This window comes from Camelina sativa, chromosome 8 (assembly GCF_030686135.1).
Source record: "Camelina sativa cultivar CO46 ecotype springtype chromosome 8, ASM3068613v1".
In the NCBI taxonomy this organism is placed as follows: domain Eukaryota; kingdom Viridiplantae; phylum Streptophyta; class Magnoliopsida; order Brassicales; family Brassicaceae; genus Camelina; species Camelina sativa.
In genome coordinates, this window is record NC_141887.1 from 23,003,833 (window position 1) to 23,029,786 (window position 25,954).

The window sequence follows — 25,954 nt, forward strand, 5'->3', positions numbered from 1 at the left end:
AAATTCTTTTTCTCCCATATCATTTTACAAACAGGTAATGGTGAAGCTCCTGAGTTTATTTTTTTTCTAAAGAAAAGAACTTGATGTGTATGGATTTTCAAGATATATATTTATAGAGGATGTTCCTATTATGTCGTTGTAACTCCAATATCGGACTTTCTAAAGCTAATAAATGCATATGATTATAGGAGCATAACAATGTTTTGACGAGTTTATTATTACAAAAACCTACTTAAGTTCATATTATAATTTACAAAATTGTTATATTTCATTAAAAAAAAAAATGTATTTGAACACTTGATTGTGCATCACCACCAATTAGCCTTCTTTTTTTTGTTTTATATATCTTCTCCAATTACAACTCTTGGAAGCTAATAAACTATTTTAGTTCAAACTTATATATACTTACAAAATCTTAAAATTCTATAATTAGGTTATCAAATACTTAGTTGTTCCAACATCACCAATTATCCCTCTTTTCCTTTTATTCGAGGTTATGTCTTCTCCAATTAGCCCTCTCTTCGTCTTTGTTTTCTTTTGAGTGATTTATATTTTATATTTATGTGGAAATTACTGGGCCAAAATTCAAAGTATGAAATTTAGTTTTCTGCTTAGCTCGACAATATATGGTATCAAATCAAACACATATTACCATGCATTCAGACTCTTAGATACTAATAAGATGCGAATAAAGAGTCTATTGCGTTTTGCAGAACAAGAAGGTATACTATACCGTATAGGAATGAATTAGCTCAAGAAAGAATGCAAGGCACGTGTGAAGAAGTTGGATACGGTTAGACTTGTAACAAAATCAAGTGGAAGAGAAGAGTCTATATAAATCAATCCTACCCATTCCAGATGACAACGGGTTTGTCACTGTGAGTATAAATCATGAAAATATAAAGAAAGCTGTCCAACTATATGAGCTGCTGATACATTATACCAACTATATGAGCTGATGATGATATCAGTAACTCTCCAACGTATTTTATTATTAACGACGTTATATATATGCTTCGTAACTTATAAACCATATAAATATATTTCCATGAGACAAAACAACTCACGGTTCCACATATGAAGTTGCTCTAGTAGATTCCACAAAGAAGTTACTGGTAACTAATGGCATATTTAAGTCTAATTGTAAACAAAAACAAAAAAACTATTATAACTGGCATTATTCCAGTGATTAACATATTTCTTATGTTGGACAATACCAATTTCTGTTGCTCTTGTTGTAAGTACATGTAGTTGGGGAAAGGCATAAATATAATTAGATGTGGCATATCTCTTTACACCTTCGATGAAGGATTATGATGTAGATCGATCGGTTGATGATATGGTTGAAAATTGGACATAGTTAATGACTTTTTGTTAGTAGATTTGTCAAACACATGAATTACTAAGGAACTACGTGCTCATTCTACGATTGATATATATTATCAGATGATAGACATATATAGCTAATGTTGACAAAAAGAGGTACATAGTTTATATATATAACATCATACAAAAACTTTCACGAAACATGGTGAAGAAATCAAAGAGGCTCTAGTTAAAGGTACTATAAAGGATATGCCTCTCTCTAGACTCTCTAATTAAAAGATCATACCAAAAAAAAGCTTCAAATGGAAACAAAATAAAAACCAACAGAAGATAAATAAAACGGGACCCATGCATGGGGCTGACAAGTCATCATCATCATCACTATGATACTTATCTACTGTAAATAACCATTGAAATATTAATAATAACGATAATAAAGAAAAAAAAATTAAACAAAAGACTCTTGGTATAGTGATCCCCACATGATGATGACGACAATGACATTGATAATGATGATGATGTGGATACCATAAAGTTGAGTTTTTCATGTTGATGATAATGTTAAACAAGAGTTATGGGATTCATGCTCCTCCATGCACATGGATGATGATGATAATGAGATATTATAATCCTACTTACTCCAAGAAACCAGTTTTTGACAAGACAGCGTTTCTCACTTTGCTTAGATCTCTTCCTTTAAGTGTTCTTCCAACTCCTTCACACATAGAGAAAGAAGAGATCTGTGTTCTTGCTAGCTTTCTTGCAACCCATTCATGTGGAGTAACCATGCAACCATCATCATCTTCGTCGTCACCATGAGAACACAAATGACTACTCTTCTTGCTGCTCTTTGAGTCACCACCATAAACCTTGGACCAATCAGGGACATTCATAGGTGCCGATGACTGTTTCACCCCTGAGACGTCCTTGCTTCTATGAATCTTCCACGGTGAAGATGAAGAAGAAGATGAGGAAGAGAAATGACTTTTGGGTATTTTCATTTCAAGACCTGAAGTTTCTCCTTCTCTCAGAACTGACCACACATCTTCTTCTTGAAACTCTTCATCCCCTTCTACTCCCATTGAAGGAACCCTTCTACTACTATGTACCCTACTTCTTCCCCCTGAATCCATTGAGTGAGAAAGATCAAAGCACCAGATGATAATAAGTAGAGTTAATAAACAAATCCTTTTACTACTAATTTTTGATTTTTTAAGTGTTTGTTGTTGTTGTTGTTGGTTTTGAGTTAAGTGAGAAAATATATAAAAATGTGAAAGAAGAGATCTAATCACAAAATAAACATTAAACCATCTCTCTTTGTTGGCAAAATGAAAGAGAAAGAGAAAAGTCTTATATATAGAAAGCTTCAAAGATTGATTACAAGAGCCACTCAACGAGATAGAGGGTTTCGGAAAACTCCAAAACGTGTAATAATTTTTGTACTCTTCTTTATTTTCTCTGCAATAATTTGTGCTTTAAAGACCTCAAAGAATGCTTCCTAAAAAGTTAAATAAAATCAACAGTTGCATTACTACAACTTTAAAAGAGTAAGTAGCCTTTAGTACTATTTTCTTACTGAGACCTGCCAAATCATTGACAGAGTCTGATTCATACAATACGACAAAAACATTGTACTATATATGAAAAGACTAGCTTTTATGTCAAATTATATGTACTTTTTAAATTTCTTTTTCTGGTAAAATTTAATAGAATTCACGATGAATATCCCAAAAATAAGAGGACGAAATTAAATTTAACTCAAAAGCGTCTTTAATGACGTTACCTGATTAGAGTTTTACTTACCATCTCTTATCCAAAACGTGAAAAAGAAAGAGAGAGAGAGAGAGAGAGATCACCTCTTCTTATATTGCATTCAATTTACGTACCATTCAATAATTAGGTGCATCGTTTTATTTACTGTACATGTGAAACAGAAAACTATTACAAGAGCGTGATACACAAAACATACTAGTGATAATTTAGGTTCATACGTATTACATAAGATTGTGATACACTGATACATATAAGATACGAATGGGTTATTTAATAATTGACATAAGAATGTGATACTGCAGCATCATTGCAACAAGAATCTAAGTTTATGTATTGTCCTAACTTCTAAGGAAAAATAATAATGAAATATATACATAGATAGATACATTAAACTATCATAAAAATGTCAAGACAATGTCTCTATCCATTTTTTGTCAACCAAGACAAAGTCATGTAAGCAAAAATAAGAGCACGTACGAGAAACATATTAACAACAAAATATGTCTGAACAAATAAGGTAACGACAAATTAGAGCTTAGAGATATCAAACAGGTCACCAATGTTTTCGAAAAACGATGTTTATGTGGTTCTAGTCTTCTAGATGATTGGAAAACTAAAAAAGTGGTAATAGTAATGTATGTATGAGTTATGTAATTGGTTTTCTCCCTTAAGTTTCACAAAGTTTTTTTTGATTAAGAGATTTGAGTATTTGACTAAGCTTTTGAGATGAAAGATATAAATATATAAACAAAAAATGGTCTCACGTCAATTATAACAAAGGTCGAAACAAATTGTTTGATGTGATCATTACGAAATAATTATAAGAACTATATAATCTATATTGTTTACGTAACAAAAATATATATAGATGTCGTAGTAATGTCAAACCTATACTAATGAATAATAAATTAAAATAAAAAATTATAAGAACTATATAATCTATATTGTTTACGTAACAAAAATATATATAGATGTCGTAGTAATGTCAAACCTATACTAATGAGTAATAAATTAAAATAACAAAGAAAACTTCTACATAATTTTAACTGATTTAGTTTAAAGTTTAATTGGACCATCGTTTGCGTATAGTTCTTTCTAAGTAATCACACAGCCACAGAAATACCTATTCAAGGAATATATACATTTTGGGGCAAATCTTAGAGACTTACACTCTACTTAATTATTCATTGTGTATAAACGACTAAGTTACGGTCAGTAACTCAAAACGGATCGAGAAACTTTTGTCTTCTAGCTAGGTTCAAAGGCACCTTCAAAGGGAACCGTTTTAATTCTTACTCAGGTCCCGATTCCAAGAAGATTACAGACTTCGATTCAGAACTTTCTGGTTAATCCAAAAAGGTTATGGAACCTAGCTATAATTTAATCTTTAGATGGAGATTAAATTAGATGATGAGGAGTGGAGAATGATGTGGACACATCACCCTACACAGTACACATACACTTTAGTTTCAGAAACTCTTATCCTTTTAAAAAGGAAAAAAACTCCTCTCACTCTCACACCAACACAAGCTTCTTTTAATTATTCCGGTAAACGAGCAAAAAGATTAGGCACACATACTCATGTATCTACTTCTATAATCTTACTCTCTGTTAAGACACTAAACGAGACGTCTCATTTAAAATAGTCTAATTGTTATATTTTGAATACTGGCACACAATAGTAAAACAAACTCATTAAAAAATATGATTGCAAATTTTGTAGAGTACTTGTGTTTTACGTATTATTCCACAAGCATCCGATGACAAGTCGTTACGTTGCTGCATTAGCTAAAGAACCTTGTGTGTATGCTCCTATTATTACCAACTCGGTTTATCCAAAATAAATAACAAGACATTAATGTAAAAGTCCATTGACTAGTTTGGTTGTCTCTAATCCGACAAATTTGTTTAATTTAAACATTGTGTTGATGGAAGAGTTTGTTTATATATCTAATCGACTTCGAGAGGTTTGATGTAAACTAAATTACTATTAGCTGTAAGGATTTGGTGGGGGTAAAATCATATTTATTTTGGACAAGCCATTTGTCAGCTGTCTCAATGCTCTCGTGGGTTCGGCGGTTTATTTAGAACGTATGGTATATTTTCGTTATACGCCCCAAAATTATAGATATTTTTGCAGCATATCCTTTAAAGATTCATTATTTATACCAGTACAAAACTGGATTCCCCCAAAATCGAAAGACAATCAGTTTAATTATTTTTTATATTTAGAACTTGTTAATGTACTTTGTTGTATGAGTGAGAGAACTTAGAGCTTCTATGCTACGAGCTACTTATTTGAATAGAGGCCCTTAAACTTTATGCACGTAGGAAAAATCATATTAACAACAAAATAGTTCTGAATAAATAAGGTAAAAAAAAAAAATTAGAGTTTAGAGATAAAAACAGATCAACAACAATGTACGAGTTATATAATTATTTTTCCCTAGTTTGACATAGCTTTTTCAATGAAGAAATTTGAAAAAGTTTATAGATGAAGATATTAAAAAATAAACGAAAAAGATTCACATCTTCAAACAATTTGTTTGAAATGATAGGAACTACAATTACTATAATCTTTAATGTTTACGACAGAACTAAACAATTACTGTTAACGTGGTGATGTCAAACTTATGTTGAATCTATACTAGTATTTTTGCAGCAGTTTTTGCTTAAAAATAATTTTTGGAAAGTTTTTGCTTTAATGCATTGACTTTAATATTAGTTACCAAAAATTTCAAAATTAATTATAAGTAAGATTTAAAAAAATAAAGAAATCTTTCTACTTCATTCAAACATAAATATATGACTCCCTTTCATTTTTATTTGAATTTATATTTAAATTATCTTGAATAATTCTATAATTTATTTAGTTAATAAAAATTGTGATTTTTTCATGCATTTGATGTAGTATAAAATTTTAAAAACGGACATACATTACTCAATAGATGAATAAAAAAATACGGGTACAATATCACATTTGCCTAAAAAATTGGGTAATAGTTCAGAGTCATACTACAAAAGAGACCAAAATGATTCATAATAAAAATGAGTAGAAAGCTTGATTTATCAGGCATTCAAATTTAAAAAAAAATTATTTGGTTTATTCCGGTTCTTTATTCTAAAGATTATTAAAATTTTAAATATTATAAATATTTAAAACTTTTAAAAACTTGAATATTATAAATATTTTTATTTTATAAAAAGTATAATATTATAATTTTTATATTTTTTAGAAAGTTAAAATTTATAAAATGTTAAAAATATTAATAATATTTAAACGTTTATGAAGTTTCAAATATTATAAATATTTAAACTTTATAAGAAGTATAAATATTATAAATATTTCAACTTTTTAAAAAAAGTTAGAAGACCTTTAAAATATTAATAATATATTTAAACTTTTACGAAACTTCAAATATGAGAATTACTCAACCGTTTTAAAAATTCCAGGTATTATAAATATTTAAACTTTATAAGAAGCGTCAATCTTATAAAATGTAAATGATTACAACCTTAACGGGTAAAACATCATTTCATTATTTTGTTAACACTCTCGGTATCCTAAAATAGATATATCTAATTAAATTAATTAATAAATATTATGTAAAAAATAAATTATATTGCAGTATTATATGGTTTAAACTTTAAACCATAAAATTAACAGTTATTATATAATTATAACATATTTAACCAACAAATACAATTTATAATTTAAATGTTTTTGTTATAAATAATTTGTTCCGCGATATATTGCGGGTCCTAATCTAGTAATAAATTAAAATGACAGTAAAAGCTTCTATTTTAACTAATTTGGTTTAAAATTTAATTGGACCATAGTTTGCATATTATACAATTCAACAACACACAAACAATCAAAAGAAGAAAATGATTTGGGGCGACTTTTAGAGACTTAGACTTTTTTTTGTTTTTTTTGTGCAAAGAGACTTAGACTATATTTACTAATTGTGCATAAACGACTATATCTAAAGCTTGACAAAAAAAAAAATTCTATTAATTAGATTAGTAAAGGGCTTTTCCCACACAAGTCTAAAGGGCATTTTTTGTTCGTTGGTTAATCCAAAAAATGGAGATTCATTATGTTTCTCACAACTAACCCTCCGCTTCCCTCTGCACCTATGTAAACAAGTATGAGGCATATCCATTATGAGGTCAACCAGCAGAATATAAATATCTTTAATTATAAATATCCTTAATTAACAATCCAAAGGACTATAAGACTAGGACTAGAAATCACTCCTCCCCACCTCCACAGATCCCATGTGATACCAAAAAGCTCTAGTGAAAACAAGACAGGACAAGCAACCAAAAATTTAAAGAACACACAGATCTGACCCGGAGGAGTATCAAATCTAACCGAGTTCAAAATGAGGCTCTCGAGCATAGGGAGAAAAGCATTTAGAGAGAGTGTTCTAACTCTAAAGTCTTTGCCTAATTTCAGTTTTTTCATGGTGTTTGGTAACAACGTATTTGGTAGTGCAGGTAAAGCGGTTTTATTGTGTGGTACGGTTCAACTGCGGTTTATAGAAAATAAGTGATATGAAATAATGTTTGATTGGAGAAAAAAGTATTAGAAAATTAGTGTGGTTTATAGAAAATAAGTGATATGAAAAGTATTTTGCGGGACAAGTGCGGTTTATAGAAAATAAGTGATATGAAATAATGTTTGATTGGAGAAAAAAATATTAGCGGTATTGTTAATAAGAAAATCTTTTGGTTGTCAATAATAAAATTGTAAAGATGTTGTTTTACCTTGAAAACAATATATACGGTTATACACACACAAATATATACTCTATCTGTTTTATATTACTTGTCATTCTAGCTAATTTCACACATATTAAGAAAGAAAACAATTAAATTTTATGTTTTATCCTTCATTAATACACTATTGCATTTGATATGAATAATTAATAAGCTAAAAATTAGGGTTAAAATTGAAAATTTGATTCATTAAGTTGCACTGTAAATACAAAACTACAAGTAATATGAAACAAAAATTTAAGTCTAGAATGACAAGTAAAAAAAACAGAGAGAATATATATTAAATTTAATATCTGTAGGATTGTATAAAAAACAAGTAATATGTATACTCAATTTTTTTTTTCCAAATTTTTAAAAATTTCAGAAAATAAAAGAATTGAAAACCGCCCTTAAACACTAATAAGTGCACCTAATTAGAAGTATAAAACCGCATTACCTGCGGGATTGAAGCATTACCTGCGGGAATGAATGTAAGGCAAACAAATAATAATATTAAAATATTTTTGTGTAAGTGCGTCATTTGGTAAAAAAAACGTCCCGCACTTGTATAATTATGTGATTGAAAACAATTTATAATTTGCATAGTCCAACAGTAAATATCACACTATTATGGCGTCACCATTCACGACCTTAATCTCGTAATGGGGGAAAGGGGGGAAGTGGGGAAAGAGGGAAAAGGGGAAAAAAAGAGGAAGAAGATGATGCAAGTTTTTCTTTTTAATATATCGAATCTATTGGTCCTCTTTAGGCCTTACTGAACATATTCTTCAGGCCCATTTATGTTGTTTACTCGACCTAGACGCTCCGGTTGAAGCTTCTCGGGATGCTTGTTATGGCGGAGAAGGATCCTTAAGAAATGGATTACTAAGAAAAACAAAACTGTCGTTGCAATAGGGCACTAAAGGTTAGCGTGGAGAGTGATAAATTTTACTAATTCTTTAATTTAATAAGGAATATATACATAGATAGATAAATTCAAATTAAAAATTCTATTTTATTGTTAATTCTAAAAGAAAAAAGGTAAATTGTGACTTCTATATAAACAGATAGATCGTCTCATATTTTGAAACACCGTTATTTTTTCAACTTTACTGTATTGGTAAAACCTTTTTTTGATGAGAAAGTAAAATTTCTTATTTTTATTAACCAAAAATTTTGTTGATTTTTTTTTTTAGTTTGAAATATGTAAGATTAATATATGGGTTTTTGTTTTCTAATATTGTATTGTAAATATTATTGTAGTATGTTTCAATTGTTTTATTTAATTTCTATTTTCGTCTTTGAATTATTTAAAATTCATATATTTCCATGCTTATAATTTTTATTTATTTATTTAATGATGTCCAATTAATTCAGAAGATTCAGATTACCCAAAACGATTTCTGATAGCAAGAGTTCGAGGGCATCAAACATTTCTCGATTTTGTACTTTAGTCCATAACTTTTTCTATTTAAATATTCTGCTCCAAACTTTTCAATTCGTTCAGAATCTTCCTGAAGTCAGACAGATTCCAAACTTTTCAAATTAAACAGTTTAACCCAAAATCTGCTTCTTTTTTTTTACCTCTAATTTTGGGTGTTACAGTTGATAGTTTGAGCTACCTTTGATTTTGATATTCTATGTTTTTTTTTTGGTATCAATGTGAAATATTTATACAATTTTTGAATTTCAACAAAAATTAGAGAAAATACAAGTAGATAAAAATAAAAATATATACACCACAAAATCGAATTTTGGATTCTAATTACTGATAATGTAATAGATTTTGTAAATAAAAATTACACTAAAAGTACCATTTTACCTAGAGAAGGTAATCAAATTATTTTGTATCATTTTATTTCGGTAAAAACTCTTGGTAAAAGAATTTAGTATTTTTTTTAACAATTCCTTTTTATTTGGATAATTAAGAACTTAAATTAAATAATAAAATAAAAATGATATAATTTTGAATTTTATGAATATATATATATATATGTATAAATTTCTTTAAAACTGTTTAGTTTTTGTAATTTTATGGTAATCGTCAATTGACATTATTAATAAAATTCAACTCGCGCTAATTTATATAATAATTGACCTAAGGGTTTATGAATTTATTCTTTTCTTCATCAAAACACAGAGTTTAACATCTAAAAATTCTGGTGGAATTCTAATTATAAGGCCCGAGGCATGCATTGGGTAGCTTGGGACAAAATGTGTAAGGACAAATGTGAAGGGGGTTTGGGTTTTCGTGCTCTAGAGCAATTTAATGACACGATGTTGGATAAGCAGTATTGGCGGTTAATTCATTATCCAACATCCATAATGGCTCGGGTGATGTGTGGTCGATATTTTAGGATTAAACATCCTATATCGGCCAAAAAACTATATTCTCCTTTTTTTGCTTGGAGGAGTATTTATTCAACTAAAGGACTAGTGGAGCAAGGGGCGAGGTGGGCAGTAGGGTCTGGATGTGATATTTCGGTATGGCGTGATCCTTGGGTACCAGATCATCATCCACGACTAGATAATGGTAGGGTGAGATTGCTACATCCTAATTTGATGGTTAACTATTTAATTAATCCAGTCACTAGGGACTAACATTTACCTATTCTTGAGGAGTTTATGGATCCGGCGGATATCTCGCTTATTCGGAGTTTGACAGTTAGTAAATCATTTAAATTGGATCGTTTGATATGGCATTATACTAAATCCAGGAAGTATTTAGTCAAATCGGGATATTGGTTAGCACGGGAATTATTCACGGAAGTTGAATACGGCCCGTCGTGCACGACCCTCTGGGCACAAGCTTGGAAACTTGAAGTTCCTCTGAATTTTCAACATTTTTTCTAGCAGATTCCCTCTGGTACTCCGCATGATGGACCAGCTTGCTCACCGGGGTTTTGATGCGATGTTATGTGTAAACGGTGTGGTTCAGGGGTGGAGACCATAAATCATGCTCTTTTTGAGTGTTCCCTTTCGCGGATGGTATAGGATTTGTCTCCGGTTTTGTTAATTCCGGATGGCTTCCCCTACGGCTTAGTGTACTCGAATTTAGACTTTATTTTTTGGTGTGCATCATCCCAATCCGGGATTTCGGATATATGTTACCGCCTACCTTAGATTTTATGGTCAATTTGGAAAGACATCAATAAAAAAGTTTTTCAGGGAAAAAAGGCATAGCCAATTGATATTATAAATCAGACGGCAAATGATAAATTATTGTGGAAGGAGGCCAAATCCTTCTCTGCGAGATACTTGGATTCTTTGTCAACTTTGGAGGTACGAGATCCTTCTCCTCGATGTCAGGTTGATAGATACTAGAAAGTTTGAGATCCTTTTGTGGCTTTGGGGTGGTGGTATTATAATAGTGAAGATACGACGCTACTCCTGGGACGCAGCTCTACACCACTACATTCGGAGTTACAAGCCTTGATTTGGGCTATGGAGTCCCTCCTGGCGGTTGGTGTTGATTGTCAAACTTTTGAGTCATATTGTTTAGAGTTAGTCGCGATGGTGCAGTCCCTAGAAGATTGGCCCGTCTTCTCGAATTTGTTGGACGATTTCAATTCCCTCAGATTATCCTTTCACTCTTATCCAGATCTCGCGAGCGTCAAATGTGAGGGTAAATTGTCTTGCTCGTTGTTCAAGATTTTTAGTTTATGAATTTTCATTTGTAAACTCTTACTCTCCGGTTTGGGTAATCAATTTTGGAGTTATCTTTTAATTTAACGTTTGGTTGAAAGAAAAAACATAGAGTTTAACAATATCTTTTTCTGCTTACCGACGAAAAAAAAAACAATATTATTCTGCTTCTGTCTTCGTTTTCTTCAAGGTTTGTCTCTTCTTCTAGGCATCTCAAAATTTGGCTAGATCTTTTGTTGAAAGGATTTAGGAATCGGAAACCAAAAAATGTATAGTGGTAATTTAGGTAACCTAGAAACCCTAATTTGTTGGCTAGCTAGGTTCAAATCATCGATTGGCTTGCTTGGTGATGATATGATTTATGTCTGTTTCATATACATATAGGAAAAAAAATTCTTAACTTTTTATTTATTTTTTTTTTATTTTTGTTAGCCGATGGCATTATTACCAAGAGATCAAAACGACGGTTTTTATACGTTGGAGCTCGATTTTCCAGAACCAAGGGATCCCCCTTGTCCTCTTCTTTAGTTGATCGATGTTAGCATCAACATGCCAGATTTGGTTATCTCACATGTGGATATACGTATAATATGGGGACACAAGTAGCGATACTTGGGCCTCACGGAGCTGCAAAGTCTAGTATATTGAATCTTCTTGCGGGAGATTTAGTTCCAACTGAGGGTGAAGTGAGAAGAAGCCAGAACCTGAGGATCGGCAGGTACTCTCAGCACTTTGTTGACCAGTTACCAATGATAAAGTCCCCATATGATTATCTTCTTCCTCTTTATCCTCCTCACGAAGACCAAAGGAGATGGTGTAAAGAAGTTGCGTTGCGTTTGAAACTGATGAGGTTTGGGCTCCCTCGTCACCATCACTCTTCATTTTTACAATTGTCTGCAGGTGAAAAGGCTAGCGTTGTGTTAGCCTCCATCTCATTGTCCAACCCACACATTCTGCTTCTTGACGAGCCAACTAATCACTTGGACATGCCAACTATAAATGCCTTGGCGAATTCACTTGCTCGGTTCGGAGGAGGAGTTGTGTTGGTCAGTCAGGACTCCAGACTCGTATCTCGTGTCTGTAACCGTGAGGACAAGAGTGAAATTTGGGTTGTAGAAGACGGAGCACTGACTTTCTTCCGAGGTACATTTAAAGAATACAGAAGCCAGCCACAGAGTTCGATGAGTACTTAGTTGGCTACAATGGACAATCGTGACTTTATTGAGATTGAGACGCTAAGGGGATGTCTTGGATCAATTTATGATTTCATAAGACTTTGTTTCTTGTTTTTTATAATTATTGAACAATATATATAGAATTTCTATTTCCTCTTTCAATCTCAATTTTGCTGCTAATGTTTTTGTTTCTTCAACTCTTTTTATATTATAAGACTCTTGTTTGATTGTCAAATTCAGGCTGTTGTTGCAGGGGTTTTTGGTTCAAAACTTTCTCAAATTGTTATTAAATTTTGGTGAATGTTTCTCCATATATATATATACTTAGTTAAAACTTAAAATGGCTTTGCTTCCTCCAGCTCTCTTCACGTTTAACGTGGCATGGGGACTCTTATGTGCTATCTATGTAAACATGTATCAGATTTACGACGTCTCCTTTTTCTTCTTACGGTTCTCTAAATTGGTTTTGTGTATGTATAGATATATTGCCCAAAGGGATTACTCGGGAGCTTCGAGTTGCAGATGAGTATGCATCTTTCTTAGCTTCTTCGTTTTTGTCGTTTGCTTTTCTTCCTTTATGATACAAGTATGTAATTGACACAACCCATACTTGGATCCCCATTGCTCTTTGTCCACCTAAGTGGTCAGCTTCTCCCATATCAATTTCTTGCTTATAAGATAGCTCCTTTGGTTAAAGTTGAATCATAAAACCAAGAATGATGCATTGTTATGCCTAACTAAGTTAAGATCCTTCATAACAGCAATTGAATAGGATTCAACTATCAAGAAAAACAAATCTTATTCCTTCAAAAGGATCCTACAAAAAGGCTCATCATCCACAAAATATTCAACAAAGATTTCCATCAATTTATCCAATGAAAGGCCAAAATAGATACAACCTCGCACTTTGTTTGTAATTGCATGATTATATGAAGAAAAAAAGATTATAAGGGGTTGTTCTAGAGATTACCATTATATATTATACAAACGATAACGAGAATAAAAAAGTGTTTGACAGTTCCAAACAAATCAAACCTGTGCATTAGCTCCAGCAACAATCTCAAGAATCTCTCCAGTAATCTTAGCTTGACGCTTTCTATTATACACCATAGAAAGCGATTTCTTAAGATCCGATGCATTATCCGAAGCACTGCTCATTGCACTCATTCTAGCTGCAAGCTCACTAGCCAGCGACTCCTGCAAAGCCCTAAGAATCTGACTGTTAAGGTACAGAGGCAACAAAGCATCAAGAATCTGAACAGGGTCTTGCTCGAATTGCAAGATGGGAGAGAAATCAGCGGTTGGTGTCCTAAAAGTCTCTCTTTCAACAGTCAGTTTCCCTTCTTTCGTCGTTAACCTGAACAACTCATCTTCCGCAGCATCAACACAGTTCCCGTTAATGTCACAGATCTCTCCTTTAGGCGATAGAGGCAGTAGCGTGTGGATCACGGGTTCTGACTTGACCAAAGACACAAACTTGGTGTACAAGAGCTCGACTTTGTCGACCTCTTCACTTATAAACAGAGAGAAGACATCATCAGCCACAGCTTGAGCTTCTTTGGCCGTCGGTAAAGTTCCGGCTTCAAGGAACTTGTCGACGGGGATGTACGGACGACGGAGGAAATACGAGTTTCCCTTCTTGCCCACGCTAATGACTATGTAATCAAGACCAAGACCTTTAAGCTCTTTGATCCTAGCCTCTGCTTTCTTAATGATGAAGTTGTTGAACCCACCGCACAATCCACGATCACCGGTTACGACAACGAGTGCCACTTTCTTAACCGGTCTGACCTTGGTTAAAGGCACATCGACATCATCGGTTTGAAGCTGTTCGTTGATGTTGTAAAGAACCTCAACTAGGGTTTCAGAGAATGGTCGTCCGTTGACGACAGCTTCTTGAGCTCTCCTGACTTTAGCAGCAGCGACAAGCTTCATAGCTTCGGTGATCTTCTGAGTGTTCTTGACGGAATCGATACGGTCTCTGAGCTCACGAAGAGACGATTGGATCGGTGAAACAGAGGAAGATCTCGAAGGAGGAGAGGTAGTGTGGTTAGGGAGGAGAAGTGGGTTGAGAACAGATCGGAAAGATAAGGAAGAGGAATCAGAAAGAGATGGTTTTGATGAAACCCACATTGTTGTTAGATTAGAGCAAGCCATTGTTCTTGATTCTGAGAGAAGTTTTTTTTTTTTTCTTGTTCTTTTGTTTTTGTTGTTTTGGCTTAACCTTATCTATGTTTCTTTTGATTGTATGAAAGAAGAAGGAAGAAAGAAGAGAGGAGGAGATTTGAGTGGAGGGAAGACAAGGTGATGAGATTGGGTTTGGAGATAAGGCTTTGAGTCTTTGGAGTCTGTCTTCCCAATGGTGGGATCCTCTTTTGTTGACATGGCGTTGTATTAGTGGATAGTTCGAGATCTTCAATTTATTTTTTTCCTGTTTTGTGTGTGTGGTTATATCTTAGTTCTTTGGTTATCAGCCAACCAATGTTATGCGTTATGAGTTTTGATTTGTGTTTCTCTCCCAATGAGAGAAAATATCTGATTTAATTAAGAAGAAATGAAATTAGTGTAATTCGGAATTCGTTTGGTTTGATCTGGTATGGTTTTGGTTCAGTTACAAAACATATATACCAATCAGATTTCCTTACAAGTGGAAGTTTTATCTGGTTTGATTTTGTTAATTGCTTCAAAATCCAGAATATTTCAATAAGCATATTACATTGAAATAATTAAATTCTATACACAACACATAGAAATTTATAAAATTTTATTCATCAAATTAAATATATATTTTTTTAAAAATTAACTTTCATCAAAATAAAATTGTGGTCTTTTCTTTTTGTCAAACTACAATTGAAACGAAACAATACATATTTAGAATATGCTTCTTTGTTTTTAGCCAGCACTTGGAATATGCTTAATATGATCATAGAAACCACAAAAATTCTCAACCTTGCTATGAACAAGATTTTAGTCTTATGTTTTGTCCTATTTCCATCACCAAACATTTTTTTTTTGACAATCCACCAAACATTCTTTTATTATTATTACTAAGCTTAGTTTCTTATGGATGTGGACAAACTCAATAATTCATCGCCATAAAATACCACCAACAATCTAATAACATTCTATTTATTTCTTTTCAAGTAAATGATCAAATCAACCTTCGATGCTTACAGTACCTGATGGAAAAAACCTTCAATCATATTTAGGGCTAACGGAGACAATCCACGTTAAATCTGTCCCGTATTAATATGAACCTTTTGCTCGACTGATAATTTAGAAAATCTCAATCGAACAAAGATTACAATATCAACACAGGGAGCAGTCTAACTTGGATTGACTACCTATCACTTAAGTAAAATGAATATAGTGATCCATCGAATTCGATATCTTTAGTGAAAAACGAAACTTTAGAAGAAAAAACAAAAGTGCGAGATAAATTGATAATGCAAAGTGTAAGCAACTTCAATATATAATAAGACACAAAGACCTTCATCACCTACAAAAATTTGATGTTAGTTACTAGTACTTAGTTAGGTCACGAAGTCTGCACCACTCTCGCGTCGATTATGATCCGAGTAAAGAAAGCCGTACCTAACCGGAAATAACCGAATCTAAATCCAAATTACACAACACCTTAAACCTGACGTGCAAAACACTGTCGTATCAATATATCTAAAACGGCACTAACTATTGCCGTTTTCGTACGAGTCATCTTCGTCACTGGATCTAACAGCGCCACTCAAAAGGGTTTATGAAACCTTAAAGGTTTAGGGTTTTAACAGAGAAACTCAAAGTCAAAGGAGATGGATTTCGAGAAGAGGAAAGCTGCGACCTTAGCTTCAATTCGTTCATCGGTGACTGATAAATCTCCCAAAGGTTATCTCGACGAACCCATCATCCCTCTCCTCGAAACCATCAACCACCACCCATCTTACTTCACTACAAGTTCATGCTCAGGTCGAGTCTCAATCCTTTCTCAACCCAAACCAAAATTGAAAGATTCAACTAAGAAGAAAGCTCGTGGTGGGTCATGGCTCTACATCACGCACGATCCAGCCGATCCGGATTTGGTGATTTCTCTCCTTTTCCCTTCCAAGCCAAATCAGATTGACCCACCAGTTGACCAACCCAGCGAATTAGTCTTCCGATTCGAGCCGTTGATCATTGCTGTTGAATGTAAGGATTTGGGTTCGGCTCAGTTTCTTGTGGCGGTAGCTATCTCAGCTGGGTTTAGAGAGTCGGGAATCACATCTTGCGGCGATGGCAAAAGGGTAATTATAGCCATAAGATGTTCGATTCGAATGGAGGTGCCTTTGGGTGATACACAGAAGCTGATGGTTTCACCAGAGTATGTGAAGTTTCTAGTTGATATTGCTAATGAGAAGATGGATGCGAATAGGAAACGAACCGATGGGTTTGGTGTAGCTTTGACTAGTAATGGTTTCAAGAATCCAGGTGCAAGTGATGTAGATGAAGATGATAATTACGAGAATCTTGCTGGAGATCATGATTTAAGTATCAACAATGGAGACTTGCATCCTGGTAAGTTCTGTTATATCATCCCTATGTGATTGTTGTGTTAGTAGATAGCTTGAGTAATGCAATGAGATTAGGATATGCTACAGTCTGTAATATAGTCTTGTTTAGTTTATACTAGAGGTAGTGTATCCTATGGTCGAGAGTTTGAGTTATGTCTACTTGGTTTGCAGGATAACTTTCAAATTTTAAACGTGATAGCCAGTTTCCGTATCTAAATCATTGGCAGGGCTTCACCAAGATCTCATACTGCTCTCGAAATTATCCATAGTCGGGGAAACTGTTGAGAAGCTTTACCTTTGGGGACACTCAGCTTGTACGATAGATAAACCAGACCGAAAAAAGGTTATTGTGTTTGGTGGGTTTGGAGGTTTTGGGAGACATGCTCGAAGAAACGAGTCTTTGTTGCTCGATCCTTCATGTGGCACCTTAAAGTTGATTGCAGTCAATGAATTTCCATCAGCACGACTTGGCCACACAGCTTCAATGGTTGGCGATTTTATGTTTGTAATTGGAGGAAGGGCTGATCCCTTGAAAATTTTGAATGATGTGTGGAGGCTCGATATACCCAAGGGTGAATGGAGCTCACAGAGGTGTATTGGAAGTGAATTTCCTCCAAGGTAAATGTCATTTTGTATGTCCATTTCCTTAACAAACCTTTGACCTATTTCCAATGATAAACTTCTATGTACTGTTTATTTTGTTAAATGAACCTCAAATTCTCAGAGATGCTCTCAACTGTATTTTAGAAACTATTAATCCTATTTATTGCACTTAGGTTGATGTCTATCTTGCTTCGTTTCTTTGGTTTATTATATGTTTTTGTTGTATTAACATCTTTTCAGATAATTGTTATCTCAAATTTTCTTCTAAATGCAAATCCTTTGAATTGAGCAGGCATCGGCATGCAGCAGCCAGTGTTGGCTCAAAAGTATACATATTTGGTGGGCTCTGCAATGATAAGATAGTTTCCTCTTTGCACATTTTGGATACAAAGGACCTTCAGTGGAAAGAAATTGAACAACAAGGTCAATGGCCCTGTGCGCGCCACTCTCATGCTATGGTTGCATATGAGTCTCAGTTATTCATGTTTGGAGGGTACAATGGGGAAAATGTACTCAATGATCTATACAGCTTTGATGTCCAAAGCTGTTATTGGAAACTTGAAGTGATTTCTGGAAAATGGCCTCATGGCAGATTTTCCCACTCAATGTTTGTTTATAAGCATATTATTGGCATCATCGGAGGTTGTCCTGTCTCACAAAATTGTCAAGAGTTGACGTTGCTAGATCTGAAGCACCGAATGTGGAGGAGTGTGAGATTGGAATTCATGAATAAAGAGTTGTTTGTTCGAAGTACAGCCAGCGTTCTTGGTGATGATCTCATCGTCATTGGGGGTGGAGCTGCTTGCTATGCTTTTGGGACAAAGTTTAGTGAACCAGTGAAAATCAACTTGGTTCAATCTGTGACTATGAGTGAAAATCATGTTCCTCCTCAACCTGAAGATGTTTCTATAGAAGAATCGAATAAAAACAATGCAGATTTGAAGACTGAAACGTCTCTGTCTCAACCATGGGTGCTACAGTTAGAAAGAAAGTATGCAAAGTTTGGCAAAGACATACTTAAAAATTTCGGATGGTTAGACCTTGAGAGGAAGGTTTACTCAAACGAAAAAGGTCTTTGTATATGCTTTCCTGTGACAGGAAAGTTTTCTGAACTTTTCCATGAGAAGCAGCTTTTGGGCGAAGACAAAGAAGGGTCAGAGGATGATAAGCTAATAAAGGGTCTATCGTTAAAGGATATATCCAGCTCAGCAGCTTTGAATCTATTGAAGGAACATGGTGCTAAAAAACTCATTAATGTATCTTTTGAAGCCAAAAAAGTTGCAAAATCCCCAGTACAGAGAATGAGAGAAGATATAACATCTGTACTTAAACAGAAAGGCCTGCCGGAAGAGCTTTTGGATGAGCTTCCACAGAAGTAAGTATTCCTGAAATCTGATTTTATAATAGTCGGGAACTAAAATGGTAAAATCTGATTGCGTGCATGTTTTTTTCGCTTCCATCTCATAAGTAATTGTAATTTCTCTACTGGTAGATGGGAACGGCTTGGGGATATTGTTGTGCTTCCTGCAACATCCTTTAAAGATCCAGCTTGGAGATCTATCAGTGATGAAGTTTGGTGTGCTGTTTCTAGATCGCTTAGTGCCAACCGCCTTGCACGCCAAGTATGTTGCTTTAGATCTTTGCACCAATTTTTTTCAGTGCAAACCTTTATATCTTACCTATTCGTCTTGAAGCACTTCGAAATCTACATTATTGATTTATTACAAGTTATGACAATGCTGAGAACTTTACAAACCACTGTCTTACCCAAATTTCATTTGCTTACCAGTAAGACTTATCATCGATTTTGTGTCTTTTTCAGGGACGAGTTGAAGCTAATGGTACAAGAGATAGTACATTGGAAATTCTTGTGGGAGACAATGGATGGGTTGATCACCGTGAAAATGGGATCTTGTACTCTTTTGATGCTACGAAGTGTATGTTCTCGTGGGGTAACCTCTCAGAAAAGCTTCGTATGGGTAACATGGCCTGTGAAAATGAAGTTGTGGTGGATCTGTTTGCTGGAATTGGATATTTCGTTCTCCCATTCCTTGTGAGGTAGGCCATTATCCAAAAAAGTAGAGCAGACATCGTGGTTTATACAATCAGAAGCCATTACTTTCTTGGATCGCATGCAACTACAATGCATTCTTAATTTACATTTGCAGGGCAAAAGCAAGGATAGTTTATGCTTGTGAGTGGAATCCCCATGCTATTGAAGCTCTTCGACGTAACCTTGAAGCAAATTCTGTTTCTGAGCGTTGTATCATTCTTGAAGGGGATAACCGGATCACCGCACCCAAAGTACGGTTGATGATATTCAAACTGCTTACCATATATTAAATCTTAGGCAATACGGTTCATGGTATAATCGTTGGATCGAGTAAATTACTTAAGTAATAGATTTTTCGTTTCAAATATTTTGATTCATAGGGGGTAGCTGACAGAGTCAATCTTGGTCTTATCCCGAGTAGCGAAGGAAGCTGGGTCACAGCTATTCAGGCATTAAGGTGATTTTAATCTTCTTAAAACTTGGTTCTTTACAACAAGAACCTACAGCATAAAATCTGAGACAAGTTTTAAAACTCAGTCATGTCTCTGTACTTGTTATTGGAACTTGCAGGCCTGAGGGAGGAGTACTCCATGTGCACGGGAATGTCAAGGACTCAGATGAGAGCAGTTGGGGCGAGCATGTCACCAAAACATTAAGTGATATCGCTAGAGCCGAAGGTAATAAGTTTATGAACAAAATTGAAAACTCTCAAAGAAAGAGCATTGTTTTTCAAATTTCAGTTTTGGTACTCCTAAACCAGTTTCTGAATCAAGACTAGGATGTTACTGCGTGATGATGAGATTTCTTATCTTGATTTGGGTAAATACTAGAGAATAACGTGGGACATATATTTTTGGGTTCTCATGGTTTAGGTCATAGATGGGAAGTTACAGTGGAACATATAGAGAAAGTGAAATGGTATGCTCCTCGGATTCGCCATCTTGTCGCCGATGTGAGATGCAGATGATGATGATGACAAGGGCAAGAGTGCAAAAAGACTTCCCATTGTGCAGGTGAAATGGTACGCTCCTCGGATTCGCCATCTTGTAGCCGATGTGAGATGCAGTTGATGATGATGACAAGGACATGAAGAGTGCAAAGAGACTTCCATTGTATTGTTTAACTTGAATGATCTCAACTGCTATAACTAGTTTTTGACTTTTTTCACTATTTGAGACATTGACTTCCTCTGTACCAATCCAGAAGAAATTAAGACAAGTTTTATGTTATTGGTTTCCAAATTTAGTAGTAAGTTTCTTTTTGTCAAATAGTTACATGCCCATTTTGAGTGATTCTGATACACATACTACTGTGTACCAAAACGTAAAACTTGTCAAGATCATTACAGAATCCAAAACTAACATAGTTGATGTCAAAATACATGGTAGAAGGATGATCCTTGATCAAAAATAAATAAACACAGAAGAAGAAGAAGAAAAAAAGAGTTTTAAGAACACCAAACAACCTTCTTAGTCTGGAATCGGAATCAGACTTGGAACGTACACATAGCTACAAATAAACGGGTCACTGTAGTGAGATCCATGGCGTCCTGTCTCGATTTGTTTTCTGATCCCACCTTGATCAATATGGTAAAAAGTGATGCAAGTAAACCACTTATCATCATCTTCCTTGACATATCCTTCGCACCATGTCATGATAATTTTGTGATTTCCAATGGAGTATCCCGGACGAGCCATATCAGTATGGTAATGTAACAACGGAAGCTGAGGGCTAGTGACATTAAAAAATTTGGTAAACGAAACAACTCCATCAGTCAACTTGTTTGTCACCCACACCTCAATCTCCGTTGATACTTCTTCCTCATCATCCTGCATATCTTGTAGTAATAAAGAGAGCCTATCTCCACTGAAACAGCCTAATCGTCTAGTCTCCCGGGTACTAGGAAAAACGCATACGTTCTTGAACGTTTCCATGGTGAAATCAAAACTTAGAATAAACTTTTCATCAGTAACCCAATACATATTACCCTTCACTGACACACCTTTGCAATCAATATCTATATCCAAATCGACCTTAGCATCAAGACTTCTCCACGAATCAGACTTGAATTCATATATCTCAAACTCTTCTAGATCATCATAAGACAGAGGACCAGAAAACCTCAAGATCTTGTAGTTATGGCGACACGTATTGTCGTATCCCATCCCAAAGTAATCATCAGTTTCAGAGTAACAGACCAACGGTTCGATCCATTTGATTTTCCTCGTTACCGGATTCCAAACTGCGAGATCGACGTCTCTTTCTCTATCGTAAATCGGGTAACCACCGAAACACAGCATGAGTCCATCACAGTGAACCATAGAATCAAACGAATGTGGATAGCGAAACACGTCTGGAACTGGTGAATCTTTATGGATTCCGGTCACCGGATCCATGATTTGAACAGCCTGATCATCATCGATCTTTATGAAACGTTCCGGAGAGCGATCCAAGTGATTGTACACGAATCTCTTGTCGGTGATGAGATCGTACCATTGCTTGCACGTCGACTTGAATCGGTTCAAAGACTCAGCAGGAGTCCTGATTAGTATTTCTTCTATTAGCTCAAATGGCAAAAACCGCAACAAACGCTTCGAAGAAGAAGCCATGAACGCTTGATTGATTGAAACAGAGAGATGTGGTTTCTTGATTGATAAGGTTTCTTGTTTCTTTTTTACTTAGGTTTAAGACTTTAAGCGCTATAATATCGTGGTCAACCGAACCAAAAAATACCAATCGAATTAAAGTAAACCAATAATGTTGAGCGGTTCAGAGTTTTTTTGTTTTAATATTCTTATGTGTATATAAAAATACTTTTGACAAAAGAAGAAAACTATACAATTTTACAAAATAGATATTATAAAATCTCAATATTCATATTGTATGCATATTAGAGTAATCAAATATGTACCGGTTTAGTGTTGGTTAATATTGGTTTAGTATTGGTAAATCAAATTGTATCGGCTATATAAGAGCCTCTCATCTCATGTAACAATTGATACCAATATTCTCAAATATTTATAGAATCATATTGACAAAGTTATCACACTTAATAATGAACACAATTAACACAAATACCAAAAGAATTAATGAGTCCGTTATAGGGATTTGACAGCTCAAACTAACTCTCTCACTTTGGTTTTCTCCGATATGATTCAATTGATTGGAAGAAGTTCCCCTTATGCCCGCAGGCAGCTGTCACTTCTCATCATTGTGCGGAACTCATCAAAGTTTATTTTTCCATCCTGTAACACATAGTTACGTTGTTCATCACTTACAAGGTTTCAAAAAACAAAAAACAGGTCTAATGTTTTATGTTTGATATATTGGATTGGATTGGATTGGAAAAACTTACATTATCGCTATCGAATTCGGTTATAATTTCTTTGATACTACCTTCTTCATCTTTTACACCATACTCCTTCATAGCCATCTCCAACTCTTCCTTTGTTAAGTGCCTTTTGTATAAGACAAACCATTTCACATTTTAGTTTAAACTTTCAACTCCAACTCTTCACTGTTTCTATTTTAGTTTAAACTTTCATCTCACATCTCACATCTCACAGTTCAAACCATTTCACTGTTTGAAAGAAACTTACCCGTCGTTGTCTTTGTCAAAGTGTTGGAATAATTTGTACAAATGATCATCTCTATCCAGTTTATATCTATGCATCGTCGCAGAGATAAACTCGTCTATGTCGATTGTTCCATTACCATCCACATCAGCCTGAAATGTACTTCTCTGTTATTCAAGATTTTGGATTTGACAAGTGATCAGAAAATGGCAAGTTAAAAGATGTGATGATGATAACTCACGGCTTCCATGAGTTCCTCCACTTCGGTTTTAGTGAGTTTAGATCCAAGTCTGGTCAGGCCTGTTTTGAGTTCTTGAAGAGTAATTGTGCCACTTTTGTCGGTGTCAATGTTGGTGAACAGTGTCTTAAGACCTTTGATTTCCTCTTCTGATAGATTTGCTGCACTAACCTGCAAATCAGATTGCACACATCATAACCGATGCTTCATACACAATCATAGGAAGAAAGATCATTTGCAAGGATATGATATGTAACATAAATTAGATAGAACCGGGACACTCTTTACCTTTAGAGCTACTTTCTTAAACTTGTTCATACGTCGAAACTCCTTCAAACGGGATAAAACAACACCATCAATAGGCTTATCTGAAGCTTCTCCGTCTTTTAGCCATGGATGTCCTATATACAACAAACAAGGATAGTAGTAAAGCGTTACAAACAGAACACAAACAAGACTTTAAGATTCCTTGAACTCCTAAAGTTCTATTGAGGAAAGAAGCTCTCCACAAACATAGTGAGAGCGTAATTCTAGATTCTTGAAACTTCTTTTGGAACTCACCTAAATCCCACCCACCAAACACTAACAATGATTGCCCCATCTAATTTGAGTTCTTTAGAATCACAGACAGATTTAACATTTGTGTTGGCTCTAGAACTATCTAGAAAAGAGAAATAAAGGAACTTACCAAGAACATCTGCAGCAGAGAACCGTTCCTTGGGGTTTTTAGTAAGCATTTTTTTGACAAGATGTTTTGCCTTCACAGATATCAAAGGCCATGGTTTGCTCTCATAATCAATTGCGTCTTTCAATACCTCTTTGAGCAGCTCTTGCTCAGTTTCTACACAACATAAATCCTATAAACTACAGATCAAACACCAAGAGAAAACAAATCCAGTAGCTTCAAGTTCTTACCGGCCACATAGGGAGGTTTGCCACAGAGCAGGATGTACAAAATAATCCCTGCACTCCATACGTCTGCTTCTTTCCCGTAATTCCCCTGTAATACTTCAGGAGCTACGTAGTAAGCACTCCCGACACGCTTCCGGTATACTTCTCCTGTTTTGGTTGGTTTCAGAAGAATGCATTGAGTCAAACCATATGAGAAAAATAAGAACCAAAGTAACTAATTTGGCATACCTGAAAACATTCTCTATGCATTAAAACAAAAGTAACCAAATTTTCTCATGACTGAAGCAACCAAACGCAGATTCTGATACTAAAGATTATAGATTCAAAACACTTACATACCAAATCCAAATCTAGCAAACTCCTAAGATGATTATAACAAAGATCAACCTCTAAACTCAGTTTGTGAGTCCCAATCTCTGTCCACAGGAACAAAAGTCACCAAATTTCGCACATGAGTAATGCAAACTAACATAGTCGGATCCAAAACCTACCAAACTAACACACTCAAAGAAAGGAATCTTACCTTCTTCTATAAAGACAGAACACCCAAAGTCAATAGCTTTGAGCACAGCATTCTTATCATTACTCGAGAGCAAAAAATTCTCAGGCTTTAGATCACGATGCATCACACCCATGAAATGGCAAACCTTTACAACATTCACAATAGGCCTAATCATCTCAACAGCATCTTTCTAAGAGTGACACTTGCCAGCATCGGACAAAGCTTCGATCTTTTTGAACAACTCACCACCGCCACAGAACTCCATAACGATATGTACAGACTCTTTGTCCTCGTAAGCACGTTTGAACTCGACGATGTTTGGTTGACCAGACAAATGCTTCATGATACGAATCTCTCTCTTCACGGCTTGCTCATCTTCTTCCTTCTTTAGATTCGTCTTGAGTATGGTTTTGCAGGCGTAAGTCGTACCTGTTGATTTCTCTATGCATCTTCTGGTTATACCGAAGTGGCCTTTACCCAATTGCTCCTCGAGGATGTAAAGCTTTCTGATGTCCACGAAGGGTTTCTCGAGTATGGTCTTCTTCGATGGTTTTGGGTCTTTACTGATGGAGCAACCCATTTAATCTGAGTTTGTAGATTATGATCTTCGAGAAGAGAACCTCAAATTTTGTCAAAAATGTAAACTTTTTGGAAATGGGTTTTGAAAATTTTGGATTTTTATTTTTTATGAAGGTCATTGTTCTTCCAGGCTAGTGCCAACTGCCAAGTTGCCAACATTAGACTAAAAAGTTTGGTCTTTAAATATTCAAACTGGTCATTTCTTTATATGATTTTTACTTAGTCCACGAAGACTTTTAAAAAAATTCAATTAAAATATTGGTCTTTA

The 25,954-nt window shown here is 34.6% G+C and overlaps 4 protein-coding genes and 3 pseudogenes across 7 annotated transcripts; 2 read left to right on the forward strand and 5 right to left on the reverse strand.

Annotated features, from left to right (window-relative positions):
- Positions 1 to 1,469: 1,469 nt before the first annotated feature.
- Positions 1,470 to 2,764, reverse strand: LOC104707610 (protein S40-6-like). The gene has a single exon (XM_010423986.2). It carries the CDS (start codon positions 2,457 to 2,459, stop codon positions 1,962 to 1,964), a length of 498 nt encoding a protein of 165 aa, XP_010422288.2. The 5' UTR covers positions 2,460 to 2,764; the 3' UTR covers positions 1,470 to 1,961.
- A 9,334-nt stretch (positions 2,765 to 12,098) lies between these two features.
- LOC147940353 (ABC transporter F family member 4 pseudogene) lies at positions 12,099 to 13,264 on the forward strand (annotated as a pseudogene).
- Positions 13,265 to 13,529: 265 nt separating this feature from the next.
- Positions 13,530 to 15,058, reverse strand: LOC104707611 (ATP synthase gamma chain 1, chloroplastic). The gene has a single exon (XM_010423987.3). The coding sequence runs from the start codon at positions 14,838 to 14,840 to the stop codon at positions 13,713 to 13,715; it is 1,128 nt and encodes a 375-aa protein (XP_010422289.1). The 5' UTR covers positions 14,841 to 15,058; the 3' UTR covers positions 13,530 to 13,712.
- Positions 15,059 to 16,237: 1,179 nt separating this feature from the next.
- LOC104707612 (tRNA wybutosine-synthesizing protein 2/3/4-like) lies at positions 16,238 to 21,109 on the forward strand. 3 transcript variants are annotated; one of them, XM_087462367.1, is made up of 10 exons: positions 16,388 to 17,228; positions 17,452 to 17,842; positions 18,120 to 19,202; positions 19,320 to 19,449; positions 19,650 to 19,885; positions 19,996 to 20,131; positions 20,261 to 20,337; positions 20,451 to 20,557; positions 20,753 to 20,893; positions 20,931 to 21,109. In XM_087462367.1, exons 1-9 carry the CDS (start codon positions 16,490 to 16,492, stop codon positions 20,845 to 20,847), a joined length of 2,994 nt encoding a protein of 997 aa, XP_087318493.1. In that variant the 5' UTR covers positions 16,388 to 16,489; the 3' UTR covers positions 20,848 to 20,893; positions 20,931 to 21,109. The 3 variants fall into 3 exon arrangements, with proteins under 3 accessions (XP_010422290.2, XP_087318493.1, XP_087318494.1); XM_010423988.3 differs by having other exon boundaries at positions 16,238 to 17,228; positions 20,753 to 21,109; XM_087462368.1 differs by having other exon boundaries at positions 16,417 to 17,228; positions 17,428 to 17,842; positions 20,753 to 21,109.
- Positions 21,110 to 21,257: 148 nt separating this feature from the next.
- LOC147940354 (putative F-box only protein 15 pseudogene) lies at positions 21,258 to 22,515 on the reverse strand (annotated as a pseudogene).
- A 349-nt stretch (positions 22,516 to 22,864) lies between these two features.
- On the reverse strand, positions 22,865 to 25,843 carry LOC104707617 (calcium-dependent protein kinase 31-like). Of its 2 annotated transcripts, none has more exons than XM_010423992.3 (8): positions 25,129 to 25,843; positions 24,609 to 24,752; positions 24,382 to 24,534; positions 23,982 to 24,094; positions 23,697 to 23,864; positions 23,480 to 23,607; positions 23,236 to 23,338; positions 22,865 to 23,125 (listed from the first exon to the last, which is right to left on the reverse strand). In XM_010423992.3, exons 1-8 carry the CDS (start codon positions 25,280 to 25,282, stop codon positions 23,060 to 23,062), a joined length of 1,029 nt encoding a protein of 342 aa, XP_010422294.2. In that variant the 5' UTR covers positions 25,283 to 25,843; the 3' UTR covers positions 22,865 to 23,059. The 2 variants fall into 2 exon arrangements, with proteins under 2 accessions (XP_010422294.2, XP_087318495.1); XM_087462369.1 differs by having other exon boundaries at positions 24,609 to 25,021; positions 25,129 to 25,624.
- LOC147940355 (calcium-dependent protein kinase 31 pseudogene) lies at positions 25,298 to 25,687 on the reverse strand (annotated as a pseudogene).
- Positions 25,844 to 25,954: the final 111 nt, after the last annotated feature.

Bases quoted from the DNA above. Each gene is read 5' to 3' on its own strand.
- LOC104707610 (XM_010423986.2), bottom strand. From the start codon at position 2,459: ATGGATTCAGGGGGAAGAAGTAGGGTACATAGTAGTAGAAGGGTTCCT.
- LOC104707611 (XM_010423987.3), bottom strand. From the start codon at position 14,840: ATGGCTTGCTCTAATCTAACAACAATGTGGGTTTCATCAAAACCATCT.
- LOC104707612 (XM_087462368.1), top strand. From the start codon at position 16,490: ATGGATTTCGAGAAGAGGAAAGCTGCGACCTTAGCTTCAATTCGTTCA. The intron at 19,203-19,319 runs GTAAGTATTCCT...CTCTACTGGTAG, and splicing joins TTGGATGAGCTTCCACAGAA to ATGGGAACGGCTTGGGGATA. The intron at 20,558-20,752 runs GTAATAAGTTTA...CTCATGGTTTAG, and splicing joins TGATATCGCTAGAGCCGAAG to GTCATAGATGGGAAGTTACA.
- LOC104707617 (XM_010423992.3), bottom strand. From the start codon at position 25,282: ATGATTAGGCCTATTGTGAATGTTGTAAAGGTTTGCCATTTCATGGGT. The intron at 23,865-23,981 runs GTAAAGAGTGTC...TCTGATTTGCAG, and splicing joins TTAAGAAAGTAGCTCTAAAG to GTTAGTGCAGCAAATCTATC. The intron at 23,608-23,696 runs GTGAGTTATCAT...AGTACATTTCAG, and splicing joins TGGAGGAACTCATGGAAGCC to GCTGATGTGGATGGTAATGG.